Here is a 17368-nt window from a genome sequence, read left to right as displayed (position 1 = left end):
AAAAACGATGATGCTAAAGGAGACTTCTAAGAACTATTTGTAAGTTTTCATGCAGCAGAATGAAGTCAGATGCATGCAGTGGGGAGCTTGAGAAACTGGACAACGGCTGCTTACAAACCCAAGCCCACTCACGGATACTAAAATTATCAGATGAAGAAAACCCACTGCTTTGACACTGTCAGGTTAGACTAGATCTAAAGAGAGAAGAATAAAATTTGCATCTACAGATGTTACTTTTAAAACATTCTTCCCTCTTGAACTTCATTAGCCACGTTTGTGAAAGTTTCCAAGCATTATGTTGCTTTTTCCCCTGTCCTACTTCAGAAAATTTAAGTAATGAGTTTTCATTGAAGCTTTTCATTCAGTTTGCTTTACTGTTTGTTTTTTAGACTATCTAGAAGACTATAGTAGATTTCTTGCAAAACGTTAACAGCTAAGGGCTATACCTATATAAAGAATCACTAGCGTCTCCTGACCCTGCAGTGATGGGACTCTATAAATAGCTTCACTATGTGGATTAAACAAACAGAGCAGATACTATTTCTCACTGCAAACCACTTAAAATTTGCTTTCTTTTGTTATGTCTGTTTATTAGAGCTATTATAAACTTTGCTTTTTATCAGCTACTGTTTTTCTCCTGGGTCTCCCACTCCGTCAGCTACTCAGAAAGATGAGTGGCAGGTTCTGTTGCAAACCATGTCTGTCAGCGCCACTTTAGCAAGTCCCTGTTTGGGACTTGATCAAATGTCAGCATGTTTAGTCCCTTTGTCAGATTAACACTGGCATTCTGGTGTTCCCCTTACTGGCAAACTTCTTGGATGAGCCTAATTAACGATTTAGAATCATAGAATTACAGAATGGTTTAGGTTGGAAGGTACCTTTAAAGGTCATCTAGTCCACCCCCCTGCCATAAGCAGGGCTATCTTCAACTGGATCAGGTTGCTCAGAGCCCAATCCAACCTGACCTTGAATGTTTCCGCGGATGTGGCATCTACCACCTGCCTGGGCAACCTGTGCCAGTGTTTCACCACCCTCACTGCAAAAAAAATCTTTCTTATATCTATGCATCTCCCCTCTTTTAGATTAAAACCATTACCTCTTGTACTATCGCAACAAGCCCTGCTAAATCCAGCTGGATTTGTATCCTAGCTGCCCAACAGTGCCAAAACCTTTCAGAAACTCACTTGTGCTATACATGGTCTTGTGGGAGCCTTTCTGTGACTACTCTTTAATTTTTGTTTCTTCACATAAGTGTGCCTTTCTTGTTTAACAAAGAACCCTTCAACAAGATCTTCTCCATTCTTTTTTCTAACTTTAATTCCTTAATTCGGATGGCAACTAAGATCAGTAGGTTGGTTTCAAGTTTAAGTTTTTCCTACATTTAAATTGAACTGAAGAATCCAGGCAGAGATGGACTCAATTCAAGGAAAGACTATCAGATTTTTCTGCACAGTTAAGAGGCAAGTGGGCAGGGCTTTTTTTTACAGGCGGCTTTTAAGGGAAATAGTACCACAAACCACGAACTTGAGGGTCTCTGTGTTCTGCTGTTTCCTCTCCTTTTGTCCTTCATCTGTCAACTCAGACATTTTTGGTCTGTCCATGTGTTCAATCATGATGCCCTCAGCTTTTACCTGGCATTCTACCAGTTTTCCTATCTATCCTAGTACTAGGCTGCCCTGAAGTTGTTTAACATGAGACAGGTGCATTCGACCCCAAATGGACTAGGTACATTTTGCTTCATCCTCTGTTACTATTAAGCAAAAAGGTGACAGCGGCTAAAGCCATGAGATTGTGTTTGTAACAAATAACTGCCTCTATAAGCACTTTTCAGCTACATGTCTGAGCATGTCACAGGTGAAGTGTGATGAGAATGTAAAAATGCCTATGCAAGGAATTAGCAGATTACTACAATTATCCCTCTAATGTCTTTCTATAAGGCGGATGTGACTCAATTGTTATTTTGCAGGTGAAGTACAAAGACACTTACAGACTAGCTGACATGACCAGTGTTAAACAGAAAGTCTGCAGCAGAGGAAGACACAGAATTGAGATCGCCTAATTTTGTTAATAGCGCTCTTCCCAACAAGCAATAATTTTCTAGATTTTCGCTCCATGGTGCTCTGGTGGAGTTTCATCCAGAGCAGAAGGACAAACCCCCAGCATGTCTATATCAATGCAAAATGGAAGTGGTGAATAGGATCGAAGAGATGAAGAGATTTATAGCAACAAATGAAAACATTTATTATGAATAACTTGGCTGGGGATGGCTTAGCAGTCATGATAACCATCTTCACACATCTGAATACTTTAAAGGAGAAAGCAAAATGAGTTATGGAGGGAATATTTTGAGGAGCTGCAGAAATTCATTGGAGTGAGATTTCCCATGGCGGCTATCCTCAGTCAAGGAAAGAATATAGATTTTTTTTTGCAGAAAAAAAGGAGGTTAGAATGCATGGAATTTTTGAAAAATGTTTTGCAGAAGCGGCATTTTTGTCTATTTCCCAGTGCCAAGCACAATGTCAGCAGAAAACATCTATGAATAACAATATTGAAAAGGCTAATGTCAAAGTTATGAGACATTGGATCAGAGTCAATATTAGAGACAAAACTTTAATGTACTCCTATAACGTGAAATGGCTTTTGAGGAATTTACTTTTCTAGCTTCTATTCTAAAACTGCTTTTGTCTGCTTGGATTTTGTTGACAGCCTGTCAGACTTTCTTTATATCTGAGCAATGGGAAAGTAAAGGCATCAGTGCATCCCTGTCTGTTTTGCTATTGTGGCCCAGATCTCACCAGGAAGACTTAATTTGATTTTCTAGGGAATAAAGAATGACTTCACAAAACGATGGCGTAAACTTGTCCAATACACTCTCTGACATTCTAGAGAGCATTTTGACAATTATTTGGTCTTTCAGGGAAGTTTTTACGGAAAAATTATAAAAAAAAAAAAAAATGAAAAAAGAAATAAAAAGGCTAACTGAAAAAAGCAGACTGCAGGTCATTGTAAAACAGGAATCCATACAACCCAATGTCAAAGAAGGAAACAAAAAAAAAAAAATTGGAAAAGAGAGGCAATAGGTGGAATCTTAATAATTGAATGGGAAGATGAGGCTCCAGCTACACAAAATTCAATTTTGTTCAACTGCGGAAAAGACTCTGAACTCGCAGGCCTAGACCAATGGAATAAATCTTTTCTATTAACATGAGAGATAATTTTCTGTAAATTTATTGAGACATCTTTTAGCAGAGCTGAGCATCTTAGCAGTAGCACATAACCTGTTTGTAGTGTAATTGCATTTAGACCAAGGTCTTCTGAAGGAAATGGCTGACTAAATTAGCATTAACCAGGTTTTGGGGGCACTCAGTGCATTGTGTTTAGTTAATCTTGCCTCCAGAAAAGACATGTTGACACTGAAGAAGCCAGCTGCTTCCAATGCACTGTAGTAACTTTTTTTCCCAACCGGGACAAATTTTGTCCACCCAAGGAGGGAGAAGATTTCAGCCTATAGTCAGGCAGTCTGGGCTTGGATTTTCCTCTGCTTTCCACCCCTCCTACTTTTAACTGAATTCAGATTTGTGCATGTTACTCCAGCTTCTTTTTATCACTGCGGTTTGGGAAAGATGTCCCCTTTGTGGGAACATCTTTCCTTGTAGCCTGTAAATAAAGCTATTGTTACAGTCCTCGGGAGGATAGTAGATGCAGCTGGGCTTGCTGATGAGCTGCTTATCTGAGAAGAGATGCCAGCATCATCCAAGTTAGTGAGCACATAGTTGTGCTGACAGAGTTGGCTCGTGGTGCTGCAAAGCATCGTCTAGAATGGGAACCAAGTCTCTTCCTGGAAGGTGGGAGTTCAAGTGCATTTCTGACAGCTGCCAAGGGGAGAGGAAGTTCTTTGTTTGTCCATGTTGTGATGGTGCTCATTATTGAAGAAATAGTTGTCAGTGATATTTAATGGACCAGATGCTTGCTGATATAAATCACATCCCCTCATTAATATGAGCTGGGGATCTAGGCCAATGTGCTTGCAATATTACTTAGAAGCTTGCAACTGCTTGGACCTGCTTACTGTGTGGGACAGCAGGAGAGAAACCTGCAACATGTGGTTTTCACTTGGGTTGCTTTTAACTCTTGGAAGGAAGGAACAAGAGGTGGAAGTATTCTTTTTATGCTCACAAAATTCTACGATCTTGTCTCTCAAGTATTTTAAAATATTTGTAGACCCGATGTTGGCTTGAACATGCCGTCTGTAATTCAGAATGTCAAGTCCTTCCTGCTCAGGTCTCAGTCTTCAAGTCTGTAGTGATTCTTTGCCTTTCACAAGATGCTCAGCCATTTGATAAGAAGCTGAGAGAAGACAGTTTCTAAGCCTTCCTTGGGTCTCTCTAAAGGATGGAAAAAGAGATAAGGCAGAGTGGGAGATGGAGGGGATCATGGAATAATCTGGGAAGAGAGGCTTTACTTTTAGTGCAGACACATGATCAGAGGTGCTCACTTTGTGCAACTCTGCACTACAGTTGGTGACCTGTTGGCTTTAGTGGGGTTATTCCAAGCACTGACATTTTTCCAAGCAGCTTCTGTAGCATTGTGATCCTTTGAGTTATACTTTGCCTGCCTGCTATAGGGCGATGTGCATAATACTGTATGGAATATTGTTTTAAATTTGTTGTATTTAGGAAGCTAAATGAGAGCCTTCAATAGGAGAAAGCAGTAGAAGTATGAAGAATATTGTTAGCTCCAGAGCTGGGTTCAGGTCTTCTCCAACATGAATTCTAAAATGTCACTAATTATATATCAGAGAAAACTCAGTGACAGAAAATTAATTTCCATTATCTCATTTTCCTGTGGCCTGTTCCAAAATAGTATATAAATCCAGTCACATATTAGATTACCAAAACATTCTGGTAACACTTCAACAATTTTTGTTAATACTGGATCTTTCCAATTAGATCAGTAGAAGTTTTGTTTAAGACTCCCTGACAAATGATCTGTTTTCTTCACTGTGGAATATACAAAGAGTGTAGCCCTTATTAAATAGAAATTATACTTCATCTTCCTGCATTATAAAGTATCAGATTTTTAGGTGGAATGTAAGAAAATAACTTTATCTTTTCCATGTTTATGAAATTGTCTTTGCAAAACGTTGCAGACAGATATCATCCTTTACCTCAATGGGCGAGTAAAGTGACATTTCTCGGTTGAAGTGGGTAGATAGCAAGTGCCGTTCAGATGATTTACTCTAGCTGAGCTCTGGTCCAGCACCTGTAGAAGCATTGGCTTTCAATCTCTGCTTTTTAGCAGGACAGCAGTTAGGAAAATCACTCACTGGGTCAAGTTAGCACACTGACACCACAATTTGCTGTTGCTGCTCAGAAAAATAGTTACCTTCAGCCAAAAATTGGGTTCAGACACTCTCACAGACATGTGATGCTTTGTCTTTATAGGAAGCTCCTAAGGTAGCAATGTAGTAATGACTTAGAGGTCTGGAAACAGACTTTGGGATGAGAACCTAGAAAATCTGTCTTCGACTTTACTGCAGATTTTCTGACTGACCTTGGACAACTGAAAATCCCTCTGTGCTTTATTTCCTCTCTCTGTAAAATACGTATCTTGCAGTATTAATCAATGTTTGTAAAGGTCCTTGAAATCCTTAGATAAAAGAGCATATTACAGAGAATAGAGTAATTGGAGTAGATGTAGCCTATAAAACAGTGCAATCTACCAAACTTGGAAAGGACGGGAAGAAAAAGGATGTCCTGTTAGCATGCTCAGTTCTCCAAGCAGTTTGTAGGGAAGCTCTCTGAATGTAGGAAATTATCTGTCAGTGTTTTCCCAAGTGTGGAAGAAATGAGCTGTCAAGCCTTGGTCAGGGTGCTTCTGTGGCTTTTGAGCCTTAAATATGACTGTGTAGTGCTTCACAGGGTTCTGTTCTCTTTGATTTTAAAATGTCCTTTACCTTTAATTGGGGCTGTATTGTCAAGACACTGTGAAACTTAGTTGGTTACAGCAAATTCCAAGATGGTGTTGTGAATCCTGCAGAAGTCCATAGTTAATGAAGTGTATGCTGCAGCAGTTGCTTTTCAAGAGTAGGATGAAGATAAACCTTCTTTTAGCTATCAAAGTTCTTACACAACTCCTGGGAAAGTCTTCAAGGGCACCATCAAGTCACACAGCATGATCCCAGCTCTACAGGGCATAAGGGCTCGAGCTTTCTAATCCTTAGGAATTCCCAGCCACAAAAGTAAAGGAAAAACCTGGATTTATCAAAAGACTTACGATTTCTTATCATTTTTCTCTTTCTTGCAGGCATGCATGTGTGATTCGAGGCCAGGTGATGACAGCAGACGGGACCCCTCTAGTTGGAGTGAACATCAGCTTTGTTAACAATCCCCTTTTTGGATACACAATCAGCAGACAAGATGGCAGGTAGGATATCCTTATAGGATTTTAAAGCAGCAGTTACAGCATTATTATGATAAACACTAAAGAGAAACTCCTTCCAAGAGCACATTTGTTTTGAAGATGTTGATGCATTGTTAGTTCTTACGAGGCTACATCTGGCTGGTCACCAGTCACCAGCGTTGTTCCTCAGGGTTCAGTTCTGGGGCCAGTCCTGTTCAATATATATATCAATGATCTGGAAGCAGGAGTTCAAACCATCATTAGCAAGTTTGTGGATGATACCAAACTGGGAGGTGCTTTTGACTCTCTTGAGGGACTGAAGGCCTTTCAGCAGGACCTAGATAGATTGAAGCACAGGGCTATGATTAATGGGATGAAATTTAACTACTTCTAAATGCTGGATTCTGCATCTGGGACAGAGTTACATCAAGCACAAGTATAAATTGGGAGACAGTGGCTGGAAAGCAGCCCTGCAGAAAGGGAACTGGGAGTGCAGGTCGACAGCAGGCTCAGTATGAGTCAGCAGTGTGCCCTGGAAGCCAAGAAGGCAAACCATATCCTGGGGTGCATCAAACACCATATAACCCGATGGTCAAAAGAGGTGATTATCCTGCTGTATTCAGTGTTGGTGTGGTCTCACCTTGAATATTGTGTGTAGTTCTGGGCCCCACAATTTCAGAAGGATATGAAGGTCTTTGAATGCATCCAGAAGAGAGCAACAAAGCTGCTGAAAGGGCTGGAAGGAATGTCCTACAAGACACGGTTAAGGACTTTGAGTTTGTTTAGTTGCAGAAAAGCAGGCTGAAGGGCTACCCCATTGCTGTCTACAGCTTCCTGAGGAGGGGAAGTGGAGAAGGAGGTGCTGAGCCTCCCTGGTATCCAATGATAGGACACATGGAAATAGTTCAAAGATGCATCAGGGGAGGTTCAGACTGGACATTAGGAAGTATCTCTTTACTGAGAGGGTGGTCGAACCCTGGAACAGGCTTCCTGAAGAGGTGGTTGATGGCCCACACCTATCAGTGTTTAAGAGGTATCTGAACAAAGCCCTTCACAATGTGCTTTAACTTTCCTTCAGCCCTGAACTGGTCAGGCAGTCAAACTAGATGATTGTTGTAGGTCACTTTCAACTGAAATATTCTCTTGTCTTCCTCTTATCTTCTGTTCTCATTTTTGTTATTTATTATTATTAACTTTGTGGTATCCACTAGAATCTTTGGCCAACGATTGGGCAATGTAATGCCCATGCATGTAAAGAAATGATGTCTCCTGCTCCCAACAGCTCTATTCTTGCTAATTCATGTTGAAATTGTTAGGAAGAAGCCATTAAGATTGCTGTTGTGTTAGAGGCAAGTGCTTAAAATCTGAGCAATCACACTCAACTAAAACAAAAGCATCGCAAATTAGCAATGTCTTTCATCTTATCTTTTGTCTGTTAGTGCTAATTGGCTCCCTTTCTTTTAAGAACAAAAATGAAATATAAGGAGTTCCAGCTGGACTTGCTCTATGTATTGACTACTAACCACTAGCACTTCGGAGAGGATTTATAGATTTTAGTACCTCTCCAATCCACAACTTTCATTAAAGGTTTGACTTGGTCAGAGATTTTAATGAAAGAGGGGAACACGTGCTAGCAACGTGTGTTTAATGCTGGCTTGTTCATGCTAAGGGGAGCCTGCGCCTACTGTAACAGTGGTATTGACTAGGGGGCTTTCCAAGTGATGCTCCACATCTTGGATTCCATGACAATAAAATCTGGGTAATAAAGAGACATTTCACGAAAACTATTGATCTCTTTTGGAAAAGGATGCCTCTGGAGCTGGTGTCTTTGTGTTGCCCATAGCTTAGGCATTACAGCAAAAAGGAGAATGGCATGCATATTTATGCTATAAGTATCTCTGTGAACCTTACTGAACCTCCTTTGCGTGAAAGTGAGATCCAAAATGCAGTCTCAAGGTTAGTTTGCTGTGTATAGACCAGCACAAAATCTGTGTCTATTGGAAGAGGTAAATATACCTGCAGGATTCCTGGACAGTAATGCCTGCTACAACCATTTTTTCATCTGTTTCTTTGTCTTATATACAATTCCCAGCTCCTGTGTGTAATTTTTCATTTAGATTGCAAGCACCTTCAGAAAGGGATGATCTCTGCTTTGCAGCTTCACTGTACCTTGCACAGAGGGGCTTTATCTTAAGCTTCACCTCTAAGCAGCAAACGTATCAGTAAGCAAAACAGGGGGAGAGCACGGAAGTGAGCACTGTTATCCAAGCTCCAGACCTTTGTAATATTTGAGTAACTACTTCTGGGTGGTGAAAGGCAAATCCCCCCCTTCTATAAACATATTTCTACTGGCTGCTCAAGCCAGGGACGTTCCTTCCATACTATGTCCTGCCCAACATCCAGCTAAGAAGGGAACAAATAATGCAGCTGGAGCATCAGTATACTCCACCAATTTTCAGTGGATTGCTGGTTCCTCAGGGCCAGCCGCCAGCCTCCAAAGTTAAGTTGGTTTCAAGGAGCTTGGTGCTGTAGATTGCTGACTCAGGCCCCAACAGTTACTCAGATCAAAATTATAAAAATGGCAGAGATCAGCTGTCTTGGATGAGGGAATCTGTGACCAAGTGGGATTCATCCTAAAGCTGGAAAGTCTATCAGCAGCTGCTGGTGGTCAGTCTAACCCCAGACTGCATCCTGTCGGCTCTTCTGATTTCACTTTATTCACCATCCCTTCAAATCAGTCTACAGAAACCTTGTGTAGGTCTGGTGCATGAAAAATGTTCAACGTAGTGTCCAGTTGCAGTATTGGACTCTTGAATCATAAAAATGCCTTCCAAAATTGGATGAGGAATACATGCAGATATTTTCTGAAATAGACAGGTGCAGGAGTGCATCTATGTAATCTGGAGGTAATAAACTGACAAGCGAAACCCTTTCTTTTAAAGAACACCAGAATCCAGTGACTTCTTTAGTGGTAAGGTCTTCCAAAAATTACTTTGAAGTCTTTAAGAGCATTCAAACAAAAATTGTCAGGGCATAAAATTATGTCAGACATCCTTATTTCTAATCCTAGTTTCACTGCTGATTTAGTGGGTAGCAGTAGATGCATCTCTAAACCTTGCTAGGCCAGCCTGTGAGAGGAAGATAACATTTACTTGCCTTCCTTACTCATTATTCCAGCATTTATTAAATACTATGTATGAAGCATTTTCAAAATCATATAAAGAATTATTGTTATATTACAATTTCTATTCTGTATTTTGATGGTTTTCAGTAATTTTCTGAATAGATCATGACTCTCTTCTCATCAGCTTTTTCCCAGTGCAGTTTTCATGTGTCTGAGTCACTTCATTTTAAGACGTTGATGCTCTTAAGCAAGAAGTAGCTTCTCCCCAGCTACAGTAGCAGACTGTATGCAATACCAGTCGATAGCAGTGGATGGTCACTTAAGGTTATCTGGACCACCCTCAGTACCATTCTGGTTTGGAGGAAAAATGGGAGCACTTATATAAGCAGTTATCTTGTTCCAAGGCTCATGAGATAACTGCATAAAACTCACTGGCTTTATTATTTAGCACATTCAGCATAGGAATACCTATTCTTGAAAATGTTCATTCAGTTGCCTTAAATTGATTTAGCAAATCAGTTTACTGATAGCAGGGCAATAATTGTGTTTTTGAAGTTTGGGAATTTAAAGACAGAATTGCATCAGATTAGCTGTATTGGTTCATAAGCAGATTTTGCAGTTTGATTTTCGGTGGGGTTTTTTGGCATGCCTAAATTTCAAAATTAGTATCGTAAGTAAAATTTCAGTTTTAAAATTACAGTGGACTGAATTTTTCACCCCTGTAAATAGTTGTATCCCAGGTCTCTGAAAGCAGGTTTCACTGTTACACTGCTTAGATACAGCTGCTAATAATGAAAGCCTGATCCTATTTAAGTCACATTATTTAGGCTGAGCAAAACTTTGAAAACTTCAAAGCTTGCATGTGCTTTTAGCCTAATTGTTAGGATGCAGACTTTTTTGGATAACAAGGCATGAAGATGAACTGACAGATCTCAAACGACTCTATTGTATGTGTGATTTTTCTGTAAAGAAAAGTTAATATGTGGAATGAAGTATTGGTACTGGATTATAAACCATATTTTCAATGAAACATTAATTTTGATTAAACTAGTAGTTTACAGAGGCTGTAAAGGTATGTGTTAATAAAACAGCAAGGAAGTCTACAGATGTGTACCTACCATCACATTCAGCGACCTTGGCATGGCACTTTTCAGGGCAATGAACTTTCAGAGCAAAGAGATGAGAAAGGGTTACGCTTCCTGTGTAAGAGCTAGCTTTGTGGATAAATAGAGAATTTCATCCTTTGGCCTGTCTCTCCAGAGTCTTTTAAGAAAAACAGAACAATATGACTGTACAAGAAGTATGATTTTTTTTTTTAGAGTGATAAAAAAGACATCAGAGATCAGCAGCGGAACCAGAAATAAAATTATCTCGTTCTTTCAATCCCAAGATAGTTTTGCTCTTGTTAAATTTAATTTCACTAGGGGAAGTTGGGAGGAGGGTGTTTTCAGTCTGGATTTTTCTGTTTGGTTTTGGTTTTAGCTTTTTTGAGTTCATCAAGGTGACTTCAAAGCTGAACCCTGTGACTCTGGGAAAAATGGCTCAGGAGCAGCAGTGCCTGCTAAAAAATACTGCGTATCTCTGTGTTTTCACAGCTGCTGGAGTTTGACACGGAGATAATGATTTCCTTTCTGCATCCTGTTTTGGGGATGCAGGAAAGGCAAGGATGTTTCCCCTCAGCAGGTTACCATCCTGGACCCAAGCACAATGAAGCCAAGAACCACTCACAGTGGAGTGATACGGAGGTGTTTCCAAATAAAAGTCTTTCCCACTTGACTAAAATCTTGTAAAGCATCATTTGTAATGTTTGTTTCTTTCCTCCCGTTGCCCCTTTCAGTGCCTGGATTCATGCAGAGCAAGCTTCTCCCTCCTAGCTGAAGGGCTTGCCAAATGTTAATTGACTGTTAAAAATGTTCTCATCAAAGTACAAATGCTGCACAGCTTTGCTGGCAAGGACCAGCGAGTTACTCATTAGACTGTTGCAAGCCAAGCTCCATAGGTCTGAGAAGCTGATGCCCCCAGTTGAGTGGTAGAATAAACTTGTCCTTAGCTTTTTAAAATGCTTTCCACTCCCTCCCATGGTCTCAGTTTAAAATTCTTCCCGAATAACTTTCTTTTCGTAGTTATATTTACTAAATTGCACCTCAGACTATCAGCCATAAAAGGAAAAAAAGAGTTCTCCTGAATAATACCTCGCCAAAGTATTATTTTTTTTAGAAATATTTCATATCTTTTGTTGCTCCTCTGGTTTTTTTGAAGCTGACCTGATTAATTTAAAAGATAATTTAAAATACTTTTTTCAACTTCTGTCTTACCTTGTAATAAAAGGTGCATCAGGCCTGGCTTTGGACTGTCAAAGTGCTTTCAGATCCTAGTTCTCAGGATGCACGGAGAAGTACTTAAGCATATGGCTCTTAAGCACATGAGCAGTTCCACTGCCAGCCGGCTCGTGTGCTTAAAATCTGTGTGAGATTGTCATACACTAACACCAAGGATCAAAAGTGAGAAGCAGGAATGAGAAAACTTTCTTTGCCTGAAAGACACATTTGGCATTGCAATTGAATAGATACTGAGAGGAAAACAAAGCAGCAAAATTGAGAGCTCTTCAAATTGTGATGAAATCCCTTCCTTTCTCAGTTAACTTTTTTTTTTTTTGAGTCTGTATATAGTAGATGCATCCTGTGGTACTTCATAAAATCTCCATCTCTGACAAAATGTAGATTTTAAATACAAAAACTGAATATGTGAAATTTAAATTCAAAGTTAAGAAAAAACCCCAAACTATCCTATCATCTTTACATTAAGAGTAGGAATATTTTCCTTAGCAAGGTAACATCCTTTGATAAAGCGCTGGAGGGCTCTGTTAGCCCAACATAATATTACCCAACACTAACACAGGCACCAAAGCCGCTTGGCTGGAAGTAGCATAGGGCCAAGTTGCAAACCACAAACAATGAGTTCTCTGCCCTTCTCTAAATGGTTAGGAGTCAAAAAAGACTATGTGCTGAGTGCTGTGGTACAGAGACTGGATGCATGGTGTTCATTTCTTCCTCATGCCTCGTCCATAAACGGGCTCCACATGTTCTTAGGGTTGCATTAGGTATTAGTCAGGTCAAAACTGATGGCAAGGCAATGTATATGGTGGTGTGTCAGAAAAATACCACATTCCAAATAGTTTATTTCATCGTGTGAATTGATCTAACTCGTGTCTGCGTTTAGATGATAAATACTTCAAAAAAAAAAAAAAAGAAAAAGAAGAAAAAAGGAAAATTAGTCTCTATGGTCAAATAACACTAGAAAAGCGTTAACAAAGAAAACATTTGTCTCAGAAAAAGGGCTGGGTTTTTAATATACATGAGGGCAACATGCAAAGAAACAGAATTTGTACTCCTGCCTCCGCTACTTGCATTTACTCAACTAAAGCCTGTTTGGGCTGTAGGTTTTATGCTTGTAAATTGTGGGGGACGATATTTCTTGTGATTATTTTTCAGGGAGTTCTTGCTTGGGAATTATTATGGACACATGGGATGGTGCTTGTACTAACTTTGTATTCAATCTCTTAAAACAGTTTTGATCTCGTTACCATTGGTGGGATCTCCATTATCCTGCACTTTGAGCGGGCTCCCTTCATCACCCAGGAGCACACGCTGTGGCTGCCATGGGATCGCTTCTTTGTGATGGAAACCATAGTCATGAGGCATGAAGAGAACGAAATCCCAAGCTGTGACCTCAGTAACTTTGCCCGGCCCAACCCTGTGGTCTCCCCATCTCCTCTGACATCTTTTGCAAGTTCTTGCTCAGAGAAAGGTCCCATTGTTCCTGAAATCCAGGTATGAATCGTCTGAGTAGGGGAAAAAGTAATCCGTTTCCTTTCTGTGCTTCTTTTGCCTGCTTTTTGCAACATGAGCACAACTATTCTGTGTCTACCTCTGTTCCCCTTCTTTACTGAAAAGAAGCATTCCCCATTTGTTGCGCCATTTTTCAGTTGTTTGCCAGGTGTGCTCACTCACAAGCTTGTTCTTAGCCAAAAGGTTTCTCTTCCCTTATCCCTGAGAGATGGAGGCAAAGCACTTGTGGCCAACAGCAAAAACCTACATTGGCTCTGTTCTGCTTTCATCTCTCATCTGCAGGAGGTGAGCTGCGAACCTCATGTGACCTGCAACAAGCCTTCAGGCAGCCCTTTGGCATCCAATAATCCCTGCACAAGGATAGTGGTCTGTTTGCAGTTGGAATGCCTTTCTTCTGTTCAGGAGCAAATTTCACCCATTTCACCCACTTGGCATTATGCACCTCAGTGGTGGAGTATCAGTTGTGAACTTTCTCAGTGTTTGAAGGCATACCTCTTACTCTGCAAAGCTGCTGAGATGTGCAGTCAGCTAGCAGCTAGCTGGCAAGTGTCCAGGCTGTGGAACACCTGAGCTTTATTGTATTTCATGACACTTGGGATCGATGAGCAAAGGAGGGTTACTGTTAATTTCTTGTCCCCATTTTCCTTTTTAAGGAAGCGTGAGTCAGATAAAGTAATTTAACAACCTCTGTGGTTTCAAAGTATTTTGCCAAGTGGAAATTTGGGTTTTAAACTGAATAATCCAAACAAATGAATTAAGCATTTTCCTTAAAAATACTTGCTGTGGTGCAGTATATGGATGTAGCAGCATTCAAGATTTTCTTGCTTTGGTGTGTTATTGCCTGGGTTTCAGATGCCAGCATTCAGCATGTCCTGGGTATTGCTTTTAGTGACAAATAATAGTCTGCCAAGATAGAAATAATAACAAGTGTAGAGACAAATTGTATGCTTCTCACTTGACTCCATTGTGGTTGTGGTAGCATTAACGAGGAAAGAAGTCACTTTATGTCTTCTAATTTTAATACACCCAGGTACTGAGCCCAGCAGCAAATGAAGCTAGTGGTCTCTTTACCTTTCCCTCTGGACCATATCCTGTGATCCTTTCACACACTGAGTTCCAATTATAGTCACTGGGTTCATCCCAGCATAATTACTAATTAACTCCCATAACTTATGAAGTCTAAAAGATTGTAAGTTCCTGATTCAGTTTTCATATCTCTTTTTTTTTTTTTCTAAACCAGCAAACACCACAAAAGTAATGTTCAACGCTGCCTGGGAAAGAAGTAAATATCAAATACAGTGCAACTATAGTCATAAGCTCACTCATTATTTGGTAGAATACTCATTAGATTGTGTTAATTCTATCTATTGAACTAAAATATTCTGAAACTCCTTTTCAATACGAGTGTGTTTCTGTCTATTGCCTATGAAAGCAGCCACTGTTGTAGATCATAAGCAATGGTTTGATGCAGTTCCTTGGCTGTAGATCATAGAATGGTTTGGGTTGGAAGGGATCTTTAAAGGTTACCTAGTCCAAATCCTCTGCAATGAGCAGGGGCATCTTCAGCCAGAACACATAGCTCAGAGCCCCACCCAACCCGACCTGGAACACTTCCAGAGAGAGGGCAACTATTATCTCCCTGAGCAACCTGTGCCTGTGTTTCACCACTCTCATCATAGATATTTAGTGCCATTTGCAATGTCCTGCCAATTTCCTGCTTGGCCTCCAACTGCCAGTCCACAATGATCCCCCTATCAATGTCCTGCATTATATCTGCCAGCCTCCTGTAAATGTCACAGATAACTTGGACATCCCCAGTCACACTTGATACCTGTAGTTATAGAATATAATTAAGACATAAGTGGGATTCGTTTTGAGATTATGGCACCTAAAATTAAGGTGTTTATGCAGTCATCTGGATGTGTGCTAGATGTCCAAGCTCCCATTAGAGCTGACAGATATCTAATCAATACCATCAGCGGAGCCTACAGGTCAATTAAGCTAACCATCTTGAAGGTATCTGGTTTCTACTGACAGTATTGTTAGATCCCCGCTGGCTATAATTGATGCTTACATGCCTGTCTCACATGCACACTCTTATACATCAACATGTGAATTTAGATGCCTTAAACTGGAATTTAATCCCACTCTTAAGTTTACATGGTAAGAACAACCTACTAAAGAGCCTGTCTCTGCCTGTCAGCCATGAAGAGATCTAGAAGAGTGGTTAAGGGGATACTCCTAACTTTTAGGTTCCTCAGCTTAGATAAGATGAATCTCATACATCATAAGCGGTACTTTTCTCATATGCCAAATGATTGAGCTAAAACCTGTAAAGCTGTATTCCTCCTCAAATATTGACACCTGAAGGTTAACAGAGTTTGTGATGCAGAAGTATACGTGAGAATTGGATTTTATGGCAGGGTCCTGACTGCACTTAATTCATAAATTAACTACTTTTCATTGCTATACTGCATATACACGTAGTAAAAAATAACCTAGCTGTCAGGTTCTGCAGCTGCATCTCATAATGCACAGTTCTCAGTAGAGAAATGGTAAATATAAAAGGTGTGAGCACATAGCTGGGAGGAGGTGACAAGTGGATGGCAGGGCTGGGAAAAAGATTTTGACAAGTGGGCAGATAGGAACCTCATGAGCTCCAACAAATAAATGTAGTGTCCTCTACCCAGATGCATTCAAAAGACTAAAAATGTGTTTTAAGTGTTTAGTTCAGGTGCCTAAAGACAGATTTGGTGCAATTTAAGATGCCCTGAAGTGTTTCTTCAGGCCTCCAACTGTAGTTTCAGAAAGGTGAAATCTCAAGAAGGCCTATGTCAGATTTGTCATCCCCTTGCAGAGGTTTTGAATAACGTAGAACATCTCAAAAGCACTAGATGTCTATGTTAAGGTCGTTGAATCAGATCCTAAATGCTTTTCTTTCTCAAAATTCCTCCTGGGCATCATATTTAAAAAGAAGACTGATTGTTCCTTGCCATATCTGCTGGCAGGGTGAAGAGTACCTGTAAGAGAAATATGTAACCCAGCACACAGAAATAAGATTTTCTATGGTGCCTCATGTGAAAGGTGGAACAATTGCTACTAACACAACTATAGACTAACACCCATGAGGTTAGGGAACACAGCAGTGAAAGTTACTATGTTGTGAACATTCCTAGTAAGCCTGAAGAGCCAGTTCTTCTGCCTGACCAGCCTGATATTATATAGTATATTATATATTATATATTATATAGTATATATGATATATTATATATCATATAATATATAATTATATGATATATAATTATATATTATAATTATATATAATTATATGATATTATATATCATATATCATATATAATATATCATATATCATATATGTTAGGCTGTAATAATCTAAAGAGCACTAGTCTTTCTCAAGGACCTCAGATACATTGTATGAATTTGTCTGGACCAAACAGCAATTACTAGATAGAAATAAGGGCACGATTCAGCTGTCATTAGTTTTGGTGCATTCAGAGTATTTTAAGGCTTATTTTTCCTCTCTTCTTCTGTCAGTGTCGTACTGGACTATAATCCTTCCACCAATGACCTTCTTTGTTGCTAAGTCAACACTACTTACGAACTACAAATGCATTTTGGATAATCTGAATTACCATTTGAACCCACTCTTCCAGCAGACACCTTTAAACACGGCCCCTTGTGCTGCTCAGTGCCTTGGTACTGCTGCACTGACCCTTTCTCTGGAATGGTAGACAGCAGAGACAGATCATGACAGAGAGAAATAATTGATTCTGACAGGGATTTGAACTGGACATTGCAAATAGTACCTCTGTGACAATTATTTCTGCCTAACTTTTTCCTAGGGAAGTTACACGTGAGGACAGATATGATATAAGAGACTACCTTTACTACAGCTTGACTCAGCTGATCTCTGGTTGAGCCTGGTCCCAGCCCAGCTTGTGGCTGAGCCCATAAAATATATTTTAAAATTCCT

The 17368-nt window shown here is 39.9% G+C and overlaps 1 protein-coding gene across 10 annotated transcripts in view; it reads left to right on the top strand.

Annotated features, from left to right (window-relative positions):
• The window catches only part of TENM4 (teneurin transmembrane protein 4), a 606655-nt gene that overhangs the window by 514647 nt on the left and 74640 nt on the right, over positions 1-17368 (top strand). For all 10 annotated transcript variants that reach the window (XM_054066504.1, XM_054066489.1, XM_054066498.1 and 7 more), the window contains 2 exons: positions 6307-6426; positions 13095-13356. In XM_054066504.1, the coding sequence (XP_053922479.1) occupies positions 6307-6426; positions 13095-13356 (382 nt within the window). The remainder of the gene's footprint in view (positions 1-6306; positions 6427-13094; positions 13357-17368) is intronic.

Source organism: Cuculus canorus, chromosome 1 (assembly GCF_017976375.1).
Source record: "Cuculus canorus isolate bCucCan1 chromosome 1, bCucCan1.pri, whole genome shotgun sequence".
Lineage (NCBI taxonomy): Eukaryota > Metazoa > Chordata > Aves > Cuculiformes > Cuculidae > Cuculus > Cuculus canorus.
The sequence above is the reverse complement of the archived record's forward strand: the minus strand, read 5'-3'. Positions and strand labels throughout refer to the sequence as shown.